We start from the raw sequence: 24,717 nt of genomic DNA, 5'->3' as shown, positions 1-24,717 counted from the left end.
TGTGAGAAGTATACCTTTGAACCTTTGCAAGTTTTAATAGTGTGAATGGCTTTGTGACTAATTTGCTCATTTGTTTTATCTCAGGCTAATGATTGCACATGTTTCTCTATTTAATGTGTTTATATTGTAATGTCTGGTTTGATGCAGCCATTCCCTTAACCCAAGACGATTTTCTGCCATGGGAGACAATAAAGTAACCTAACCTTAACCTTAAAACCTCAAATTGGTCCTCACATAGATAGCGGTACAAGAACACACACACACACACACACACACACACACACACACACACACACACACACACACACACACTTGCGGCGAACCGCCAGGGCCTTCTAGGCCTTCAGTGAAGGCCTTCGACTCCATAAAAAAAGGAAAACACTTTCATAAATATAATACAATCTTCTAATCAATTTGTTAATATCGCATTACATTTCGATTTCGACTACACATACGAATTCGGGAGGCTCTGCTTGGAGTCTCTCGGCCAAAAAAAAAAAAATCATCCAATCAGCTTTTTCCCTCTGTTGTAACAGTGTGAGAAGACTGCCCCTCGAGTGAAGGTCTCTGCTATCTAAATATTGTAACGTGCATGGATAAGAAGACACGCTGGCCGCTTGCTCGCGGGTCTGACCCTTTAGTCGAGCGGTTAGCGATGTCTCCTGTGGTGCGGGCGATACGAGTTCGCTTCCCGGCCGCGGCAGTTCCTGTGCTTGCGTTGTCCCCCGAATTCGCTACAATAGATTAGGCGTTAATACTGGATTGATAGATTACTCAACCAATCAGATTTTGTTGTGTAGCGGATGGGCGTATTCTTTTATACTTGCCTAGCATCATAGGGTCTTCGCTGCATGCAGCCCACGTGACAGATTGTTCAGCCAATCAGCATCAGCGCTGATGTTAGCTAGCGTTTGTGTTTTTGATTTAGTTAGTTAAGCTAGTTAGCCGTGCATGAGAATAATGTCTCAAGGAGAACTCGTGAATGATGTGGTGGCAGATTTATTAGTCGCACCATTTTCAAGACGATCGTTTGGGGGAAAGGAAAGCATTGTGGAGATGGGCAGACCAACCCACAGTTAGCGGCTCTGACCCAACCGGGGAAGACGTATGTGCGGCATTTCCAGGCAAGCGCCTACGAAAGGTAGCCGTGGCTCACTGGATCCGAGCAAAGCGGAGATCTTTACTGCTGGGTGGGCTTGCTTTTCTCCTCACAGAAGGGCTCATGGAACTACACGGGCTTCCAAAACCTGGCTTGTCTTATTTAAAAGCCAAAGGAGTGCTCTATGGCCGTGTGATCCACCGTTCATCCAGAACGAAAGGAGAATGGATTTTGTCTTCAAATAGACAACACTGGTGAGTTAAATGTTTTTTTTTGTAGAGCTATTTTATTTGCTTAATGTTTGATTGTTTTTATGCCCAGCGGCCCGGCTGGGATGTGTTGAGTTTCTTGATAGCATATTTATATGCCCAGCGGGATTACTTCCTGTAAGGCTGTACGTTACACCATGTTGCCACACGATGTCGCTGTTGTGAAAGTGAAGTGTCAAATAACGACGATGGTGATGATTACGATGACTAAAACATTGTAGCAAAGTGATATGACGGCTGTCTTTGGGTAATTATGAGGAGGTGACGTCTCACCGAAGGCCTAGGTCATAAATGCACGGTCCGCTACTGACACGCACACACACCTCCGCAATACATCTTTCAACATACTGTATGCCCCCACCCACTAGCTGGCTGTCAATATTGGCCCATACCTGTCTCCTCCATCAGCCACCAGTGGTCTCTCTGAACCTCTCCTGACTTCATCCATCTGATAGGGATGAACCATTTATAGCTAGGAAAAAAAGATGAATGCAATAATCAGTCACTCATTGGTAATTCATGATTAAATTCATGGCTAACATAAATCAGTTTGAGTAAGTTACTGATAGAATCAAACATGTAAATCACTAAGGCAGGGAAAGATGAATAAGGGAAATAACCAAGGAAGGAAAAAGGGAAGGATTTAGGAAGAAAGGAGCAAGGTGTAAAGAGGCATGGAGAGAATATATAAATCTCTATATATATATGTGTGTGTGTGTTTGTTTGTGTGTGTGTGTGTGTGTGTGATTTGCATTGATGCAAATTAAGTAATCTGATTTATAGGATAACACCACATCTTTAGGCGAAAAAAAAATATTGAAATGGAATAATCTCTTTCCACTGGCATATTCTTCCACTTGTTTAAAGGAGGAACCCAGAGGAAAGGATTATTAGTTGTTATCAATTTTACAGAGAGTGGGCAGTGGTATGTACTTATAGGGTGATTTGACTCCAGCCTTTGGGTCCAGCAGGAAGTGCTTCTGGGATATGATCCCCGTGGTGGCATCTATTGTTACCACAGGGAAGCCCATTTGGAGCACCCAGCGGTTCATAATGTCATCAACTGGAGCAGGAAGGGACACACCATTGGCTGTCACAGCCTATTAGAGATAGTCACAGAACAAATCTATATTAAGGATAAAATAAGAAGGATTTCACAAGTGTTGTCGGGGAAACCAAACAGATGCTGGCCAAGAGGATGGTACAACACAGAAGAGTTAACACGTCAGGCCAGGACTCCACAGTCTACACCCATCTACAGGCCAGTGGCCACTCTTTCAATGACGAGGATGTGCTCATCCTTGATAGGGAGAAACGCTTGTTTGAACGGGGAGTCAAAGAGGCCATATATGCTATGTGAAGAGGGAACGACCATCCCTGAACGGGGGGGGGGGAGGGGTACATCTGTCATCTTCTTATAATGCTGTGATTGCAACTATTCCCAAATCCTATGTGAATAGTACGCATGGCCATTGTAACTCTAGTTAATGGTCACGGCAATTTGCATGTGAAACTGGTAGTTGGTTTCAGAAGGCTGGGGATACTTGCAGTCTGTTGAGACTGAAGAGGTCACTTAGATGAGTGATGAAACGTTTCTCTCAATAAACGTTGTATCCAGATGAACTGATTCAGCTTTCTGGGATTTTCTTAACTCGATTATTGAGCATTCATAAAGACATGATAATGAAATAGCATTCAAACAAACTTGGCACTGGATTTTCTGTGAGACCTCTAGATTAGTTCATGTAATGGTAATCGTTGTTTCTTTTGTATTTTTCATTAATTGCAATTGTCAAAAAAGTATTTCAGTGTATGAACTGGGGCATATGGGTGAATCAGTGTACATTAGCCTCTACTTTAAAAGATCATTATCTAAGGTTTAATTATTGTATGACCTGCTATGACATATCCCTGACATACAACGTATCACTCTCTGCTGCATCTATTCACACCACCAGAAACCCCTGAGCATTATTTTACCAAATGCCAATGAAAAGGTACATCTGTGAAAAAGGAAGGAGTGGTTAACCAAACGGATACAGTAATAATGATGATGATGATAACGATGATGACGATGACGGTGATAATGATGAGGGGCCACAGAGGGGCATTATTGTGTTTACAACAGAAAACTACCAAGCCTGTCAATGGGTTTGTGATCAAAGAATAATCATCCTCTATGAAACAATCAAAATACCATGAGAGAATCTGTCATGTAAACTACACGAAGCACACTTTCACAATAGGACAATACCACGCTGAAGAAAAAGAACTTATCTTATGTACAATATTAAAATTTCCCAAAAATAAATACCTCATTGATACCGGTGCGAATGTTAAATACAATGGAAGGGAATATAGTCTTTCGAAAAATGATCTGAAAGTCTTAGTGTATATATATATATATATATATATATATATATATATATATATATATATATACACTACCGTTCAAAAGTTTGGGATCACCCAAACAATTTTGTGTTTTCCATGAAAAGTCACACTTATTCACCACCATATGTTGTGAAATGAATAGAAAATAGAGTCAAGACATTGACAAGGTTAGAAATAATGATTTGTATTTGAAATAAGATTTTTTTTACATCAAACTTTGCTTTCGTCAAAGAATCCTCCATTTGCAGCAATTACAGCATTGCAGACCTTTGGCATTCTAGCTGTTAATTTGTTGAGGTAATCTGGAGAAATTGCACCCCACGCTTCCAGAAGCAGCTCCCACAAGTTGGATTGGTTGGATGGGCACTTCTTTGAGCAGATTGAGTTTCTGGAGCATCACATTTGTGGGGTCAATTAAACGCTCAAAATGGCCAGAAAAAGAGAACTTTCATCTGAAACTCGACAGTCTATTCTTGTTCTTAGAAAACGAAGGCTATTCCATGCGAGAAATTGCTAAGAAATTGAAGATTTCCTACACCGGTGTGTACTACTCCCTTCAGAGGACAGCACAAACAGGCTCTAACCAGAGTAGAAAAAGAAGTGGGAGGCCGCGTTGCACAACTGAGCAAGAAGATAAGTACATTAGAGTCTCTAGTTTGAGAAACAGACGACTCACAGGTCCCCAACTGGCATCTTCATTAAATAGTACCTGTTAGAGCCTGTTTGTGCTGTCCTCTGAAGGGAGTAGTACACACCGGTGTAGGAAATCTTCAATTTCTTAGCAATTTCTCGCATGGAATAGCCTTCATTTCTAAGAACAAGAATAGACTGTCGAGTTTCAGATGAAAGTTCTCTTTTTCTGGCCATTTTGAGCGTTTAATTGACCCCACAAATGTGATGCTCCAGAAACTCAATCTGCTCAAAGAAGTGCCCATCCAACCAATCCAACTTGTGGGAGCTGCTTCTGGAAGCGTGGGGTGCAATTTCTCCAGATTACCTCAACAAATTAACAGCTAGAATGCCAAAGGTCTGCAATGCTGTAATTGCTGCAAATGGAGGATTCTTTGACGAAAGCAAAGTTTGATGTAAAAAAAATCTTATTTCAAATACAAATCATTATTTCTAACCTTGTCAATGTCTTGACTCTATTTTCTATTCATTTCACAACATATGGTGGTGAATAAGTGTGACTTTTCATGGAAAACACGAAATTGTTTGGGTGATCCCAAACTTTTGAACGGTAGTGTATATATATATATATATATCAACATGGATACAGGAAAAAAAGATTTTAATGCATAGCAGCGTCATATATAGCATTTTTTTTCCTGTATCCGTGTTGATATTCCACTCATTAGTCGAGCACTCAACACTATTGACAGTTTTGGGAAAAAAATGCTGTATAATTTTTTGTATAATTATTTGGTTGCTTTTAAGAGGACAAAATAAATGGACACATTCAAACCAGATGTCAGACTTTGAACACAGCAGTATAGCCCAACATGCTACCAGGATGCAGGTTTTACAAAACATTTACAAATACGACAAATTTAGTCAAACGTTATGCCCCTCAAACTTCATGCAAAGCCATGTCATGAATAATTTGGTGAATAGGTCGTTGATTGGCATCAGAGGTTCTCACCATTTGTAGGTGGTCCCACAGGTTTGACCCTTCTGTGTTGCCATAGGCAAAGTGGCCAAGGTAGCTCTGAAGAACAATATGTAAACTATCAGCATTGTTTCATTAAATAACTTTACTATGAGACTGAATGTAATACAATGATTCATTTCAACAAAATCAAATAGGTCGGCTCTCAATTATTTTCATTTGATGTATACATACACACATAATTGATAAATACATACACTAAGTCCCTGGACAAAGACTGGCTCAGAGAGGAAATCAGACAACATTCTCAGCACTGCAGCACCCTAAAATATTAATGTGATGGAGAGAAAGATAGGAAAAGAGACAGGGGGAGAGACGGAGACAGAGAGATGGATGGACAGACGGAGAGAGGGAGAGAACAGGAGGTGAACGGGTTTTACAACACATTTTTGTTTTAAAGACAGATTACAAGTTAATGCTGCGCCCTGTCACAACTACCAGTATTCTTGGACTAGTACCACTACTTTATTTTGTGATCTCTTGTATGAGCCGATCTCACTGTTGGCTGTGTACCTTGCTGTAAGAGATGGTATCGAACTGCTCACTGATCTGATCCGGTGATGTGATACTCTCCTCTGTAGAAGACAGAGGATGAGAGGAGGCCAAGGCATCCACTGCAAATACCTTGTGGATATCATCTAGTACAATCAAGTCTTTCTGAGGATACAAGGAGAAAAAGTGCATCTGGATTAAGGTCATGTAAAGTCAGTATAGTTGATGGATTGTCATAGCGCTCTATGAGTGGAGGGTATGAACTGGGAAGACGACAGGCATAATCTGCAAAAGCAAAAGCTTTTAGATTGAAACAGTTCTGTGCGGTTATTTGTTATACAAGCTGCATATCAATATTTAGAACAGAATAGGAGCGTGCTTCAATAGAGGAGGCAGATCAAAAACTGTGAGCACTAAGTCTTTGTGAATGAAATAAAAGTAAAGCTTGCAATACTTGAAACAAATTGCTTCAATCAGTTTTAAGTACCGAGTTGTGTCCACAGCTCTCAATATGTGAGGACACAGACGGAAGAGGATGGGACACAGAGCACAAACATCCTGAACTGAATTGCCCTTCTGGGATAAATAAAGCTCTATCTATCTATCTATCTATCTATCTATCTATCTATCTATCTGTCTGTCTGTCTGTCTGTCTGTCTGTCTGTCTGTCTGTCTGTCTGTCTGTCTGTCTGTCTGTCTGTCTGTCTGTCTGTCTGTCTGTCTGTCTGTCTGTCTGTCTGTCTGTCTGTCTGTCTGTCTGTCTGTCTGTCTGTCTGTCTGTCTGTCTGTCTGTCTGTCTGTGATTTTTACCTTGTTTTCTCTGCTTCAATTACATCTCCTTCCCATGAGGGAGATGGCATTAACAGTCAAAAGGACTAAAGCCTCTTTTTTAGTCAGTTTTATGAAAAGATCTGGTGTTTACAATCTGTTGCGTTCATGGTGTAGTTTTTTTTTAATCAATGATGTGCTGCAAAATGGCACAATATTATGGAGGACAGTTAGTGAGAGGAGGCCAACAGATTTCCTGTGGCTGTCATCTGACACTTAAAACTGCAGATCATGACTTGAAGGTAGTTCATGGCCTGGTTGTGGCAAGTCTGTTTGAAGAGGAAAAAGACAGAGATACAGACAAAGATCTTTCTCAGTTCACCAAGGATCCTCACCACATTCCATGTGGGTTCAGCATAGTCTGCTCCCAGGAAAGAGACGTAGGAGGCAAAGCCCTCGTTCAGCCAAACCTCATTCCACCACTTCAGAGTCACAAGGTTTCCAAACCACTGGCCAGAAAATCAGTCACATTATCAGATTAATAGCCAGTGAAAAAAAATCTATATATCAACCAGTTAACCTAATGGAATACATAGTTAACCCTTTTTCCTCAAAGAGAAGTTTCAGGTCATTATTTGATCATTTCAAAATAGTTGACCTGTTCATATTAGATACTCTGTAGTACTAAATTTTGTGCTAATAGTAGGTATTGAATGAGATAGGAAGATGGAAAAAAGTAGATAGATATGATAGACTCACCATGTGGGCCAATTCATGAGCAATGATGGTGGCAGTGGTCTCTCTATTTCTATTGGAGGCCGTTACAGGGTCATAGAGCAGTTTGCTTTCTCTGTATGTCACCAAACCCCAATTCTCCATCGCCCCAAAATAGAAGTCTGGTAGAGCTATTTGATCTATTGGGTGGAAAATTATTTTGGTGCAAGTTACAACCAGTAAGATTATAGGAGCTGGGTCCTGCTCTTCTGAATAGAAAGGCTTGAAGAAGGAGATGCATTTCTCAATTGAAGTACTAAACCTGAGGTGTATCTCTTGAATGGCAAGTGCACTAATAGTATATGTCACCCAGGCCTCAGGCTATCTAGCAGCCTGGCTGTGTTTTGCACTATCATCAATGCATTTTTAATTGTTATAAATGCATTTTTTATTGCTTCCCAATGTAATTCCACTTTGCACATCTATAACTTACAGTAATTCCTCTGGCAGTGACATTCTGTTTTACACTACCAATGCCTCACAGCATTATCAAGTTGGTCCTATTCTGTCCAGCCTAAATTTAAAAATGTGACCAAAGGACAATTACACTTTACTATAGTCAGGTGTACTGGTATAACTTGTCGGCAAATACATGTGAGTCCCTATTACATTTGTCCTACAACTCGTGTATGAGTACCAATTTATCCAATGATATCCCATGTCCCTTCACTGTACATCTCATCTCATCTCATCTCATCATCAGCCACTTCTCCGGGGTCGGGTCGCGGTGGCAGCAAGCTAAGTAGGGCATTCCAGACGTCCCTCTTCCCAGCAATGCCCTCCAGGGGGATCCCAAGGCGCTCTCAGAGCCAGATTGGAAATGTAGTCCCTCCAGTGAGTTCTAGGTCTACCCCGGGTTCTCCTCCCAGTTGGTTGTGCCCAGAAAACCTCAGAAGAAAGTTGCCCCAGGAGGCATCCTAGTCAGATGCCTGACCCACCTCAACTGGCTCCTTTCAACGCAAAGGAGCAGCGGCTCTACTCCGAGCTCCCTCCGGATGTCCGAGCTCCTCACCCTATCTCTAAGGTTGAGCCCAGACACCCTATGCAGCAAACTCATTTCAGCTGCTTGTATCTGTGATTGCACCCTTTTGGTCACTACCCAAAGCTCATGACCATAGGTGAGGGTTGGAATGAAGATTGATTGTACAGTGTACATGTACAATGAAAGAAATTTACCCTTCATTATACATAGCAAATAAAAACGTTTCTATCTCAGTTCCTGGCTCTGATTGCTTAAACATTACTATTTGGTCCTATGCTTAATTTATGTTTTTTTACCCTGAGGTTATTTGTTGCCAGTGTCAGCTGATAAGTGTTGATGCTATTTTCTGTGAGGTAAATTATTCAATTATTGTGAGTTAAGTTGTGAATTAGGCACAGTGGCACAGTGGTTAGCGCGGTCGCCTCACAGCAAGAAGGTCCTGGGTTTGAGCCCCAGGGTAGTCCAACCGTGGGGGTCATCCCGGGTCATCCTCTGTGTGGAGTTTGCATGTTCTCCCTGTGTCTGCGTGAGTTTCCTCCGGGGGCTCTGATTTCCTCCCACAGGCCAAAGACATGTCGGTCAGGTGAATCGGTTGTACTAAATTGTCCCTATAAGAATGTGTGTGTGTGTGTTTGTTTGTATGTGTGAATGTGGGCCCTGTGTGATGGCCTGGCAGCCTGTCCAGGGTGTCTCCCTGCCTGCCACCCAGTGACTGCTGGGATAGGCTTCAGCATCCCCACGACCCTGAGGGCAGGTTAAGTGGTTCAGATAATGGATGGATGGATGGAAGTTTTCAATTATTGTGCTGCACAACTTGCATTGAATGTGAACTATACAGTACAGCGGGAATTGAGTTTGAAAAGTATAGTTGCTGAATCAACTTAGGAGTAGGTGAGAAGGGGTAGGACAAATAAGTGTATACTTCCTCCTATTCCTTTCCCAACATGTAACAAATAATCTGATGCATACGGAGATTTGTTCACTGAATTTGATGCGTGGATTTGTTGATCACATCAGATTATTGGCAGTGGTTTATCTGTAGATTATATCCTGCTTATTTACATGTTCGAAATAAATTATCATTCATTCATTCATTCATTTATGTGAATTGGCCAATTATGCAGTTGCCCAATCACCAGAAAACAAGAGTATATCTTGGTAGTACAAAGACCCCGTCACCATTGAATAGAAAGGTTCACAATAATGAAAAGTGAGGGAAAAAGTGGATAGTATCTGAAAACAATGAGGGGTTAAAGCAGGTTAAAAAAGTGCAGGCACAGCACACGACGCAAATAACTACACATTCAAAATCTTTCCAGCAGGCCATTCTCTCTGATAAGTGTACAACCAGCCTCACCAGACTTAGACAGAGGGTACGAGATGTTGTAGTATTGCTGAAAGAAGTCCAGTATTGGTCCGGTCAAATTTAGGGCATAGTTTCCCTGTTCCTCCTCAATGGCCTTCCTTCGTGCCCAAATACGAATCTGTATATGCAAAAATAACCAGTTATGTGTACATATTATTATTATATTTATTTTGAATGCACTTATGAAAATGCACGACAGTGTAGCCTTTGTCTCTGGGTATGTATGTGCCAGTTTGCCAATACAGTTGAAAGATCAAAAGGTTGAATATGATAAATTGGTTAATGCATAAACAACAACAAAAACAATGATAATAATGCATAAAATGGCAATTTGCCAAAGTGGTATAGTCCAAAAGACAAAAGATTTGGGGGGGGGTTGATTCCCCCTTTCCCCCCCAATTTGATCCAGCTAATTACCCCACTCTTCCGAGCTGTTCCGGTCACTACTCCACCCCCTCTGCCGATCCGGGAAGGGCTGCAGACTACCACATGACTCCTCCAATACATGTGGAGTCGCCAGCTGCTTCTTTTCACCTGACATTGAGGAGTTTCACCAGAGGGACGTTGTGCATGGGAGAACCACGCTATTCCCCCCAGTTCCCCCTCCCCCCTGAACTGGTGCCCCAACCGACCAGAGGAGGCGCTAGTGCAGTGACCAGGACACATACCCACATCTGGCTTCCCACCTGCAGACAAAGCCAATTGTGTCTGTAGGGATGCCTGACCAAGCCCGAGGCAACACAGGGATCGAACTGGAATCCCCGTGTTGGTAGGCAACGGAATAGACTGCTACACCATCTGGACACCCCCGTAAAGACTAATTTAAAACATATACACACTGACAAAGGGGAGGCTTACATGGATGAACATAGCTGTAGAGTTTTCACTCCCGTTTTTAGATTCCTTGCAAAATCCCATATTTAATGTAGATCATCAATAAACCCCATTTAAAAGGCAATTCCATATTTTTTGTAAGAGGTAAGATGTCATAAAGTTATGTCATGTTAAATGGTTGCACGCTGTAACTTCTGAAGAATAAAATACATGAGTAAGTAACAGCACTCACCAGTTAGTGCACAACAATAATCCAGATGCATCTGTCTTGCACCTTTAAGAGTGTACCAATCCCATCTCATCTTCAATCAATCACTCAAACTGCATTTTATAACGTGCGTCCTGATCTATCATTTGCTGTTTTATACCAATAAAATGTATCAGAATAGGCCAAATTTACTGTCTGTGATGACAAGCTGCCCTCTGCAAGAGTAAAATAAAATGGGTAAGTACCAGTATGCCCCCTTGTTTTGAGCTGAGGTATGCATAGTCTGAGACGATGAGTGCCAGTAAATAGGAGGACATTTTCCTGGTGGGCTCAAATGTGGTCCTTGTCACTGCCACTCCATCAATATTGGTGGAGACAATCTCTGGATAGGGAGCAGACATGAATATGAGGCTGTCACAAACAGGACATTTCTGAAACTTTTTGTTGCCCTAACAGTCTAGCAGCTAATATGGAAAACAAACTGCCTGGCATGAATACAGAAGTAATTTTGATTCTGGTTTAAATCCCCAGAATTAAGGGAAAAAAAAACATCGAGTGTTGCCCTTGTCTAAAATTAAGTAAGTTTATGCATATAGATGCTTTCCAATATGTCTGACGTGGATAGAGGTATTGCCTTCACTGAATTTAATATTGACTACTATAACTGAGAATTTTTCATTTAAAATAATTTGTTTTAAGCAAATAGTTCAAAGATTTGCAGGCAAAATTACTGCTCCAAAGCCTAGATTTAAGACAAACGTTGTTTAAGTATGTGATTAATAGCAACATGCCCGAGAGGATATCACTATCAAGATGTCTCCTCTGTTTACACATGAGGGGTTGTTTTCATAAACTTGCTTGCCACACTTATCCCACACTTAGTAGGATGTGTTTTTCATCATGATGCAGCAGAATTTGTCATTTTTTGACCCCTCCCCCCTCTTTTTTCTCCCCAATTGTATTCGGCCAATTACCCCACTCTTCTGGGCCACCCCGGTTGCTGCTCCACCCCCTCTGCCAATCCGGGGAGGGCTGCAGACTACCTCAACAGTGTAGCTTTTGTCGCTGGGGATGTGCTGGTTTGCCAATACAGTTGAAAGGTCAAAAGTTTGAATATGGTAAATTGGTTAATGCATAAATAATAATAATAATAATAATGAAATAGCAATTTGCCAAATTGGTATAGTCCAAAAGACAACTTTTTTGGGGGGGGGATTTTCCCCCCTTTTTCTGCCCAATTTTATCTGGCCAATTACGGCACTCTTCCGAGCCGTCCCGGTCACTGCTTCACCCGCTCTGTCAATCTGGGAGGGCTGCAGACTACCATATGCCTCATCCAATACATGTGGAGTCACCAGTTGCTTCTTTTCACCTGACAGTGAGGAGTTTTGCCAGGGGGACGTAGCGCGTGGGAGGATCACGCTATTCCCCCCAGTTCCCCCTCCCTCTCGAACAGGCGCCTTGACTGACCAGAGGAGGCGCTAGTGCAGCGACCAGGACACATACCCACATCTGGCTTTCCACCCGCAGACACGGCCAATTGTGTCTGTAGGGACGCCCAACCAAGCTGGAGGTCTTACGGGGATTCGAACCAGAGATCCCTATGTTGGTTTATTTCTACAGTCCTGTCCTGTGTTCATACTGTATTTTGAAGCCCTTAAAAAAACAAACAGTATTCTTCCATTTGATTTCCAGTTTAGTTTAGTTTAGTTTATTGTTTATTTGACAGGGACAACGCACAATTTTACAATTGCACCAGAGTTACCCGGCAGCTAATTTGCATCTGCAGTCCCTGGGCAGGCAAACAAACAACAGTTAATACAGAAGTATTAATTGTTGTTTGTTTATTTCTACGTAAGAGACTCTCCAGTATTAGAAGAATATATATGGCTGACCTTTCTCCATGCCATTGGACAGTGCTATAGTTCCAGGTGAGTGGATGAGAGTGATGTGAAAAATGGCTTTCATTGCTGGCTCATCAAAACAAGGGAAGGTCTTTCTGGCATGAGTTGGATGCATCTGAGAGGTGGCAACAACCCTGAAAAAGACCAAAACATTATGAGCATATAAATTCATAGAATACAACATGTCTAAAATATGCATACCAATTGTGCTTTGTGGGTAAACATTAAAAAAAGAGAAGATAAGAAGATGAAACATTGAGGAGCCACAGATAAATGGGAAAAGTCTCTTGTGAGTCATGTTTTACTTAACAGAACTTATTATTTCAAACAAATTAATGAATGTTGCAAGTTTTAAGAAATTAATCTTGTATCCGAATATTTATACTATATGTGCATCAAAGACACTTTGATTCAATAATCTATAAAATAAAAGCCCACATAACGGTTTAGTATTTAACTCACATAAACATCATAAATGCTGAACAAGACAGCAAAGCAGTTACCAGTCCAACAATATTATATTATGACTGACTGTAGTGGCATGGTATGGTCTCCCAGCTATCCATGGCTTATTAACTGTTCACTGATATTTACAGAACAGGCTTTTATTGAAGCATAACTCATGTTTACAACATAATAACTCTTCCTACTGAAAAGAAAAACCTGGTTAGTGTGTTTTCTACGTTGCACTTGTGTAGTGTAGAAAGTCTCCCTTTATCATATTTAAAGCAGTAATATCTACACATTTGGCCCCACTATGCTGTTTTTTCTGTCACCTTATGACTAGTGTGTTACTTTCTATGGGGTGGTTGGATTTGAGTTGTGTTTAGTCAGAGATTTTTGTTTAGTTTAAGTACAAACTTGTGAAAGTTATTTCGTTTACATGTAGTTAAATTGTAACATCGTTTGAATTGTTAGTTACATAAGTGAATCTGAGTATTGATAATAATAATGAGATTTATTCCAGTTCCGATTGTATGTGATTTCTGTGTGCTTGATAAGGACTTTTATTGCGAAATTCTATTGGCGAGAAATGCGTGCATCCGGGGTCTCAGTTAGGGAGCTGCTGTGATTGGCTGATTTACGTTCTGGGGGTGACGTCAAGAAAGTTAATACAGCTTCAGAGCGGGGACTCTTTAGTATGACTGGACGAGGACGGACTGGTGAGTGATTAGAAGAGTGAGTGAGTTATATTGTGTGTTAGCTTTGAGTTGAGGGTACTTGAATGATCTATGTTTGTATTTTGTGTGTTTTCTTTTTCAAGGTTCGTAACCTGTTGGTTAAAAATAAAGAAATTTTCGACCATTGAGTGACGTCCTGTTCATCCTCGCCTCAGCTGCGGGGCTTGTTTGAGAGTTAGCAGCACAGTTACGAACCACCACGACGGCAGAAGAGTTGCTGAACCGTCACCTGGAAGAGAAAGGTTGTGGTATCCATGTTGTTGGTGTAAACGTAATAAACCCGCACATAAGGCCACTAGGGTCAGCGAGCAGGTGGTGAAATTTCCCTTTCAACAACGTACCTGTTTGTAGCTAGCATGCTAGCTCAGGTCCGTGTAGCTAACTAAAGTAAGGGCTCAGCTAGCAGTTTAGGAAGCTAACGCTGCTAGCTAAAGTAAGCACAGTTAGTAGGCTATGAAGCTAGTGTGCTAGCTAGCAATTATGAGAGTTAGCAAGGGAAAGCTAACGTGAGTTAGCATCGGAAGCTAACGTAATTACCATAACAAAAGCTGACGTGAGCTAGCAAGGAAAGCTAGCCCAGCCAGTAGAATAGGAGCTGGTTAACTAAACAGCTACCTGCTGATGCCAGTGATCACATTTAGTACCCATCTAAATTAATGACCTAAGCTTTAGCTTAGTTTTGAGCGTACCTGGGTAGCAAGCCGGCGGGGGAAGGTGAGACCTTCCCCACTTTATTTATTTGTGTTGTTTTCTATTTTGGGCGGTATCCCTGGGGGGACCCCTGGTGAGCCCGGTAACGCCGCTGAAGACTAGTCAGGCTGAGCTAGTCAGGGCAGAAGATTCTGAGCTAGTGTAGGCAGCTAGAGAGGGCGAAAGACTTTGAGTTAGAAAAGGAGATACAGGTACGCTCAGGGCTTAGCATCCAAGGTAAATCAATAAAAATGGAATCACTAAAGAAAGAGAGGACCAAAGTGAAGACGGCGTTCACGAAAAGAGCCAACTACATCCTTAGAATGGCAACAACCATGGTTCGAGATGAGTTGAAAGTTGAGTGGAAATCATTTTCTGATGATGCAAAAAGGGTTCTTGCTGCAAATGATGACTATGAGGCTGGCTTGCTAGCTGAAGCGAACGATGACGCGGAGGCACTGGATGGGCAGCTCAAAGCAGACATAGAGAGAGTAACCAGAGAGTGTGAGCTCAAAGTTGAAGAGGTGAGACGGGCAGTCAAGTCCAGCCTTTGGTCGAGATACACGGAGATCGAGCTAATATCTGCCATTGGACGGGCAGAAAGAAGCTATGAAAGCGCTGAAGGAGTCAGCCTGAAAGGAGTAACCTACAACAACGGTAAGGAGCAAAACGCACTCTTGGAAGGTCTCATCGCCAAGGCAGAAAATCTGCTGGCTGTCTGGGAAGAGTGGATCCCTGAAGGTGTTAGGCGCGACATGAGTAAGCGGCTTCGGGTGCTGGAGGACAAGAGAAACGAGCTCTGGATCAGGTGGTTGGCAGAATTCGGCAGGGCCAGGAAAAAGGAGGCTGATGAGATCGCCGAGACTAAGAGAGCTGCCGAGGCCAGGCTAAAGGCTGCCGAAGTTAGCGCCGAGTCTGAGGAGAGGGCTGCGGAGGCCAGGAAAAAGGCTGCTGAAGCTCAGCAAAGGATGGCAGAAGCTGCCGAAGAAGAGCGTGCTGAGCTAGCTAAGGCTCAGCGGAAAGCATGGGAGGAAGCACATAGCGCCAGTATGGCAAGCTTGGGAGCGGGAGGCGCGCAAGCAGCAGCCAAACCGAGAGTGTGCCTCCAACCAACAAGACTATCAACATTCAGCGGTTGCATGAGAGACTTCCATCGATGGCGAAGAGACTGGGAAAGTCTGCAGAGGCAGGGAGATCCATCAGAGTCACCAGAAGTGAAAAAATTCCAGCTCCTAGACAGCGTGGAAGAAAAAATCGCCAAAGACCTCAGACTTTCGAGCTACGATACTGCAGGAGAAATGTTCAGGGTCCTGGAGAACCGGTTTGGGAACAAGACTACCATCGCGATTCAGGTAATCAGGGAGTTGGAGAAGTTTCCAGCGGTGAAAGGAAACCAACCAAGAAAGACAATTGATCTGATTCAAGCTGTGGAGAAGGCCCTGACTGATCTGACAGATCTCGGAAATACCGATGCCATAAAGAATCTGCTGGCAATGGAAACTATAGAGAGCAAACTACCTGACAGTGTGAAGATGGACTGGCTCAAATTCGAAACCAAACCCGAGAACGGTGTCACCGCTGATGGTCGATTTAATGCTCTCTTAAAGTTCCTAAAGGAGCAAGAAGCGGTTTTCGAAAGGCTGGAGCAGTTAAGAGTGTCAGAAGAGCCTGAGAAATCGAGCAAACCGGAAAGGAGGGCGTTCACAAGGGCCACAGGAAGGAATTTGGCAAAAGAGGAGTGCAGCGTGTGTGGAGATGAGAAACACGGAGGCAGGATCTTCTTCTGCGAGACGTTCAAAGGGCTCAGCCTAGCCGAAAAGAAAGACGTCGTCGAAAGGAATGGAGCCTGCAGGAGATGCTTGGCATCCCATGGTGCGGATGGAGAATGTAGTAACAGGTTCCTCTGCAAGAAGAAGTGCTGCCAGAAAAGAGACGGCTCAGACCACCACTACCTCTTGTGCTCCGTGGAAGGAGGGCACAAAAGTGATGAGAAAAAGAGGGAAGAGCAAGAAGGGGGAAAGAGAGACACAAAGGCAGGAAGTCTCTCAAAAGAACAAGAGAAGGCCCTAGCTAATGTCTCCCCTGAAGTAGCGGAAAGGGTAATAAGGGCATTTACCAACAAGACAACAGCGTCAATGAGAGCGAGCACAAACGGTGATGGTCTCCTTGAAGAAAGGGGTTTGACAGAGCATCCAGTGCTTATGATGATCATGGAGGTCACAGCCAATGGAGGACAAACTATTGGGACCCTGATGGACCTTGCGTCTGACACTAATTACATTACCCACCAAGCCGCCAACAGACTCCAACTGAAAGGAGAGAGGGTAATGCTGGTCGTACATGGAGTTGGTGGAATGAAAGTAAGAGTCCAGACAAAAAGGTACTTGCTCAAAGTCAGAATGTGGACTTCAGAGAATGAGTGGAGTCCCCACCAGATCGTCTGTTATGGACTGGACGAGATCGCACAAGCAGACCATGTCGTTAGCCCGCGGCAGCTCAAGAAGTTCTTCCTGGAGGTCAAGACAGAGGAACTGGTCAGGCCACAGAAAATTTAACTCTTAATCAGCCACCGAGAGGGTAGGCTTGCTCCGCAGCGGATGAAGACAGTGGGAGACCTGGTGTTGTGGGACGGCCCACTGGGCAAGATTGTGGGGGGAGCGCACCCTGATCTGTTCGAAGAGGTGAAGGTATCCATTCACAACTCAAAGACACATTTTGCACGCTCAATGAGAGCAAAAGTGATCAAGGTCGAAGAGATTTCCAGAGAGCCAAATAGCTCCAGAGAGGAAATGCTGGGCCTGGAGCAAGAGAGTGGTGAGGAGATCAGGAACATGGCCACAACCAGCAAGGAAGTTCTTGAGTGGTGGAAATGGGACAGCATCAGAGCTGCCTGTGAGCCGAAGTGTGGAGGATGCCGGTGCGGGAAATGCCAGCCAGGGGGGAAGGAAATTACTCTAGCGGAAGGGAAGGAACTAGAAAAGATCAAGGAAGGCCTGACCTCTGTGGCTACTGACGACCACAGTAACTCGCCGCACTGGAACGCGGGATACCCCTGGACTGAAGACCTGGCTTCACTTCCAAATAACAGGAAAATGGTGGAAGCGACATTCTTGAGAACCGAAAAGCGCCTCATGAAGGACCCATTGTGGAGAGCTGCTTACGCAGCCCAAGTACACGAGATGGTGGAAAGAGGAGCAGCCATCGAGTTAAAGAAGGACACAATCGACAGTTGGAGAGGGCCGGTTTGGTACGTAAGTCACCTAATCGCACCGAACCCTCACTCTGTCACCACGCCAGTGCGGCTCGTCTGGAACAGTAGCAAAGAGTTCAAAGGGACGAGCATGAACAACATCCTGCTGAAGGGTCCGGATGTGCTAAACCCAATCCGGGCGGTTCTGCTCAGATTCAGAGCAGGAGAGCATACGGCCATAGGAGACATCAAGAAGATGTACAATTCTGTGTGGCTGAACGAAAGAGAGGTTCACCTTCATCAGTTCCTCTGGAGGGACTCACTCGAGGAAGAGATCAGAGACTTCGCTATCACTCGGGTCAATATTGGAGACAGGCCAGCGGGATGCATAGCGCAGTTGGCCATGAGGGAAACCGCGAGACTGCCCAGGTTCTCTCACATGAGCGACGAGAGAAGAGTGCTTGAAGAGGAAAGCTATGTGGACGACATCTTCACGTCCCACAATGACCCAGGGAAGCTGGACAAGATCACAAGAAGAGTGGAGGAGATACTCTGGGCCGGAGGCTTCTCACTCAAACCGTGGGTTCGGTCTGGTCAAAGTGGGAGGTGCGAGGGTAGTCAGGTTGGGCAAGCTGTTAAAAGCCCAAGTCCAGAGTCCGGAACCCTGGTGTTGCCCAACCAGCTAGGGCAGGAAGACAACAAGGCTCTTGGTGTCGGATACTACGTGGACAGCGACAGACTCTTCCTGATGGTTTCAATCAACTTCTCCAAAAGAAAGCAGAAGATGAGGACGGGGGTTGACCTCTCAGAGAAGGAGATCAAGGAGAAAACGCTAAACCCTCAGACCAGACGGGAGCTCCTACGCCAGGTAGCAGGGCTCTACGACCCTGTTGGTGTAGCTACCCCGGCCAAAGAGAGAGGGGCCATCTTGGTAAGGAGAGCCTTCCAGGAGACTGGGGGAGGAGACTCCAAGAAAGACACGTGGGACAGTCCCCTTCTGACAGACCTCTGGGCAGATGCCATCAAGCTTTTTGAAGAGTATGTGCGGCTTCGTCAAATCAGTTTCGAAAGGAGCCTTACTTTTCCTGGATGGAGGGGGAGGCCGTGGGGCATCACGTTTTCAGATGGGAGTGATGACGCCTTCGGAGCTGTTCTGTACCTGAGGTGGGAGACGTCTACAGAGGCGGACATCTGCCTTGTTGAGTCAAAGGCCAAGCTGGCGCCCCTTGACCAGAAGGGCGACGTGGTCAAAGCAGAGTTCTGCGGCACTGTCTTCGCTGCCAGGCTGAGAGGGTTCTGGGAGAGGCAGGGTCGACTTGAGGTGGAGAGATGGTTCCACTTCGTAGACAGCCAGACTATCCTGGGAGCTATCCAGAGGGAGAGTTACGCGTATCAGACGTTATTCGTGAACAGGGTCGGGGAGTTTCAGAAGGCTGGGCCAGTAGCTTACTGGTGGTGGATCTCAGGAGATCTGAACGTCGCCGACCTTATCACCCGAGGAGGTCCTCTAGAAGACCTGGGTGAGGGCTCCATTTGGCAAAAGGGTCCTGAGTTCCAAGTGAGGCCGGTAGAAGAGTGTCCCATGAAGTCCGCGGCGGAGGTGGCGGCCAGCACCAGAGAGGCTGTGAGTAAGCTCCAGCGGAGGGCATTCACAGTGGCTTTCACTAGAGCCCAGTGGAAGAAGATGGCAAATCCTGTCCAGGGGCCTCTGGATGGAACTGACGAGGCTCCTGTGCACACGGTGAAGGAGGAAGAGTCGACCTCCGCTGAGATTGAAAACAAGGAGAGGCTCTGGGGCGCGGCTATCGTTGATCTGGTTGAGCCTGAAAAGTTCAGTAGCTTGGCCATGCTCTGTGGGGTGATTGGTTGGGTTCACCGAGCTGTTAAGAGATGGATGATTCGCGGGAGAGCCATGGAGAGAGCAGCACTCGAGAGAGAAGGTGGGCAAGCCAGTTCTCGATGTGGGGGAGGTCAGAGCTGCCTTTTGGGACCTATGCTTGGCAGCCCAAGAGGGGGTAGCTTTCCCTGAGTCTACATTGAACAGGCTTGTAGTCGTCAGAGAAGAGATGTTGAGAGTTGTGTTTAGTCAGAGATTTTTGTTTAGTTTAAGTACAAACTTGTGAAAGTTATTTCGTTTACATGTAGTTAAATTGTAACATCGTTTGAATTGTTAGTTACATAAGTGAATCTGAGTATTGATAATAATAATGAGATTTATTCCAGTTCCGATTGTATGTGATTTCTGTGTGCTTGATAAGGACTTTTATTGCGAAATTCTATTGGCGAGAAATGCGTGCATCCGGGGTCTCAGTTAGGGAGCTGCTGTGATTGGCTGATTTACGTTCTGGGGGTGACGTCAAGAAAGTTAATACAGCTTCAGAGCGGGGACTCTTTAGTATGACTGGACGAGGACGGACTGGTGAGTGATTAGAAGAGTGAGTGAGTTATATTGTGTGTTAGCTTTGAGTTGAGGGTACTTGAATGATCTATGTTTGTATTTTGTGTGTTTTCTTTTTCAAGGTTCGTAACCTGTTGGTTAAAAATAAAGAAATTTTCGACCATTGAGTGACGTCCTGTTCATCCTCGCCTCAGCTGCGGGGCTTGTTTGAGAGTTAGCAGCACAACTAGATGGTTAAGTTACCTTGTGGATTTTCAATTCAATGAACTGATTTGCCTCGGTGAACTTTTTTTTTTTTAAGATTGTATAGGCAATGGAAGCTGTAGTTTCAGCATAGGATTTAAATGAGAAATCATGTTTAACACCCTGGGTTCTGGGTTGAAACACTTTCCACAAACATACTTCTCCTTTCATGTGGGTATTAACATAGTATATGGCCCATGAATGCTTCTTCTGAATCACACAACGACAAGGACCACTAAAACACAGAGCACAGTAAAAACCCAAAACTAAAAGTTTTTGTATTGCATCTCATTCAGCCTGTAAAGAGCAACTAAACCCTACACCCCTTTTGTAAGTTTGCTACCATCTAAAGAAAAAAAAAATCTATAAGTGCAGGGCTGGTCTTGGACAAAGTTATGTAAGCATAGCAGGATAAACATATCGCTGCAGCTTATAGTATTAGGTTGCGTCCAAAATCTCTTACTATGTACTACATACTACATGCTACATATTATGTGTACTATTTTCCAGTGTACCACTAGTATGTGAATAAAAGGTACAATGACTATTCAGATATATTACTTCATCAAAGAACTGTACCACCTAATTAAGCTCTTTGCAAGTTAATGATGACACGCTGTGTATAAACATCTACCAGTGTGGTGACCCACATCTTTTTTTAAAACAAGAAAATAAACAGTAATTATAGGTACTTCTTGCTGAGCATAATGCCAAGTAGTAGTTAAATTCAATAGGTTCCAGCGTTTTGCCATTGTTGTTTGTTATTGTGAAGTATTGCAATGCATTGTGGGATAAGCTTGCCAATGTAGTGTCCAGTCTTTGCATACTCCGATATTCGGATGTATCCAGATGTCATATGGCATGTGCGGGGTGGGGGTTGTATGCTATGGTTTCAGACATACTAAAAACCCTCACATACTATTTTGGTGTACTAACTAGAATACAAGTATCCAATTTTGGATGCAGCCTTAATGATGGGTCTATTTGATTTAGGTGTTGAACTGAAAAAGTACCGGCAAGAGTCAATAGTTTTGTCAATGCTGGCTCATAAGCTCCCCTCAAGCAAACCCACAAAAGAGGTATAGGGTTTAGTTGTTCTTTAACTTCAGCTCTGTATGGTAATATTGTTACGTCAGTGCCGATTAATCTTTCATTCACTTCCCATATGCTTCATCAGTTGTAAAATATTCTTGGAACTTACTTTTTGATGCCGTCTTCTTCATATTCACTCCTATAAAAGCCAGCTAAGTCATCAGCTAGTTCTCCAGTGAATTCTGTGTTTAGCTGGTACCTTTGTCCTTTAGTTAATTTACCATTAAGTTGTAGAACCAGATACTGGGTCTTCCTCTGCAGCCATGAAGACTTAATACAGGGAGCAAACCCATCACCTGGGAGAGAAAATACAAGTTAATACAAGAGAAAAAAAAAAGAAAAAGAAACAAGTGCTGCAGCTCTGACAATATTACAAACACTGTGAGAATAAAAAAGGAGAAAAGGAAGGACAAAGCCTCATTATAACAAAGGAAAAATAAAACTAGAATGGTTAAAACAGCAATATAATTTGTCTTGTTTTTTTTTGTTTTTTTTTGTGATAGCTTTGTTTCGACTTCCAGAAATTCCTCTTCATTTCCTCCACATTGAGGGCATTTAAACATAAAGCATGCGATATGTAGTGTAAGTTTATTCTGTACGTCTGACACAGTTTTCATCTTAATGCAGTGATACTCTACCTTTAGTAGTAAGTGTGCCCAAGTGTGTGTTGTCCAGACTGGTGTAATTGAGCTTGTTAGAGTGGATTATAATCAGATCTGTCTCCTCCACACACTCAAACTCCACACTGCAACTGCCTTGTGGACAAATCAAAGTGTTATAAATATTAATATGATGTTAATATATAATCTATTGTAATTATAATAAAAGTAAGGGATAAGGGAGGTGGATGGACAAGGACTATACTGCCGTCCACTGGCCAGCGGGGAGGGGAAGCACATTGAGGAAGATTGTTAAACTTGTTCATCCAGGAACCCAGATGCACAATTTGCTGTCCATGGACTCAGGAACATTAAAACATATTACTACTCTTTTTCGTGTAAGGATCAATTGGACTCAGGCCTCTGAGTCCCAGTATCTTTTAGGTCACATCCATAGTTTAAAAAATATGAGTCTTCCCTCTGTGAGTCAAACTGTGGCTGGTTTTAGCATTGGAATAACACCTCAGCCCCCCAAAGGCAAAAACGATGCAAACAATGTGGACATGCATCAGAAACTAGCATGACTCCTCACCTGTGAAAATGTAGAGGCCACTGTTGGGGTCAGGGGTGAGGCGAGGCCACAGGGTCACGATGTAGTTGTCAGGTACTAATGTAGTAGGGAGGCGGTAGCTGAGAAAGACACATGAAGAACTAAAGATGGTATATCATATACAGTAGCAGAATATCAGTTTAAAATGTATTTTTCAAAATACAATATGGCAAATTACTGGTTACTTTTGTTGGCTATATATGGTTTGTAGTTTTTGTAGGTTTTTTTTGTAGCTTGGATATATATGTGTTCTTGTAGTTTGGATATGTACATTTTGTCTTTGTGTTGCACTGCTGTGGGCTGGGGGGGAAACGATATTTTGTTTCTTTTCATGTGCGCCGGTGCATGGAATAAAATGACAAATAAATATTCCTGATTCTTGATTCTGATTTCTGATGCTGAAACTAATATTGATTAATGCAGCCAATTAACCCTCTACTTGATCAATTTGCAAATTTTTGAGTTTTGATTTGTCCAAATAATCCATACAGTAAGTATGTCTTTATTACATCATGTTAGTCCAACACTTTAAATTAATGAACAGTGGCCTAAGATATTCATTACTGTTCCCCAAGACAAAGTATAATTCTGTTTTTTTGTTTTTTTTTACAACTTGGGTCTTATTGTCATGGTCTCATGGTAAAATTATTTCAGAATTGATTTACATGATGGCAAAAGCTATGAAACTTAAGACCCAGATTGTAAAAAAAGAAAAGAAAAAAAAAGACCTGAATTTTCCTTTATTTGTCACAGTAAATATTATTCATAGCACATTGTTTTCAAAGACTAAATTGCGCTTCAGATAAATGTATTGGTGTGTTTCACTCAGTCGTGGAGGAGACTGTATACTTTCTAGAGAAACATGTTTTCAGCAAAGTCAATAATTTAGACAAATAACAATCCATGACAATCTCCTACCTGTCCCAGGAAGCCGTGATGTCACCCGTCAGGGAAATAGTCCACAAAGTGACAATGGTCGCCACCGATCCCAAGGCTAAGACTATGCAGATGACACACAGCTTGGAGATTCGGCAGCCTCTCTCCATGTCTTCGCTCAAACACAAGCGCCACTAACCAGTTCTTTGGATGATCAATATAACCACCAAAAATATAAAAACACCACCTCAGATGTTCTTGGCTAGCTCCTTGTCTGTGTGAACTGAAGCCTGCCTGCTTGTGTGAGCATAGCTGAACGTTAACTTTGACCTGCACTAGCTCCGCTCACCCTGCAGTTAACTCTTGTGGAGCACAGGAGGAAGTAGACATGACTAAGTGCCAGCTGTTATCTGCTTTCCCATGTCTGTTTCTGCAATATGGATTATAAATCCTTTCACAGCTGGCAGAGAAGAGAAGATATATTGGGGCAGTATTGCTCTGTTTTGATGACAGCTCAGATTAAAAGTTGCTGATATGAGTAATGAACTCTCCACTATGCTTTAATGAACTGTTCAGATGGCCTGATTTGCCTTTTTCTCTTCTTCAGGGTTTTATGGTTTATTTTCCATTCTGTGTCAGTTGAAAATGGGAACAATTAAAATGTGTTTTTATTGACAAAATTATTTGGCTGATTTGACCAACTGAATGTGTCGCTATTTGCCAAAAATGTACTGTTTCCTGAACTGGCTGCTTCATCTAAACTGTTTAATGGGCGGCACGGTGGCCCAGTGGTTAGCGCTGTTGCCTCACAGCAAGAAGGTCCTGGGTTCGAACCCTGTGGTTGTCCAACCTTGGGGGTCATCCCAGGTTGTCCTCTGTGTGGAGTTTGCATGTTCTCCCCATGTCAGTGGTGGGTTTTCTCCGAGTTCCCCGTTTTCCCCCACCATCAAAAGAAACATGCATGTTAGGGTTAATGCCCCTGTCTTTACCCATTTTCCAATGGGGAAAGAACTGGAGTTGGTCCCCGGGCACAGCATGAAGGCGGCAGCCCACTGCTCCTAGCTACACAGATCACAGCT

General features: G+C 43.3%; 1 protein-coding gene across 3 annotated transcripts in view; it reads right to left on the bottom strand.

Moving 5' to 3' along the window:
• Positions 1-23,983, bottom strand: part of LOC130113756 (aminopeptidase N-like) — a 33,887-nt gene extending 9,904 nt beyond the window's left edge. Inside the window, exons 1-14 of one of the 3 annotated variants that reach the window (XM_056281374.1) lie at positions 23,681-23,983; positions 22,745-22,863; positions 22,192-22,308; positions 21,663-21,849; positions 12,751-12,893; positions 11,101-11,237; positions 9,805-9,931; positions 7,451-7,605; positions 7,087-7,200; positions 5,945-6,088; positions 5,629-5,694; positions 5,405-5,470; positions 2,302-2,468; positions 1,761-1,840 (exon numbers count right to left, since the gene is read on the bottom strand). In XM_056281374.1, coding sequence (XP_056137349.1) covers positions 1,761-1,840; positions 2,302-2,468; positions 5,405-5,470; positions 5,629-5,694; positions 5,945-6,088; positions 7,087-7,200; positions 7,451-7,605; positions 9,805-9,931; positions 11,101-11,237; positions 12,751-12,893; positions 21,663-21,849; positions 22,192-22,308; positions 22,745-22,863; positions 23,681-23,808 — 1,750 coding nt within the window. In that variant the 5' untranslated portion in view covers positions 23,809-23,983. The remainder of the gene's footprint in view (positions 1-1,760; positions 1,841-2,301; positions 2,469-5,404; positions 5,471-5,628; positions 5,695-5,944; positions 6,089-7,086; positions 7,201-7,450; positions 7,606-9,804; positions 9,932-11,100; positions 11,238-12,750; positions 12,894-21,662; positions 21,850-22,191; positions 22,309-22,744; positions 22,864-23,680) is intronic. The other 2 variants (XM_056281375.1, XM_056281376.1) reach the window with 2 other exon arrangements.
• Positions 23,984-24,717: the final 734 nt, after the last annotated feature.

The sequence above is a fragment of the Lampris incognitus genome, chromosome 6 (assembly GCF_029633865.1).
Source record: "Lampris incognitus isolate fLamInc1 chromosome 6, fLamInc1.hap2, whole genome shotgun sequence".
Lineage (NCBI taxonomy): Eukaryota > Metazoa > Chordata > Actinopteri > Lampriformes > Lampridae > Lampris > Lampris incognitus.
The sequence above is the reverse complement of the archived record's forward strand: the minus strand, read 5'-3'. Positions and strand labels throughout refer to the sequence as shown.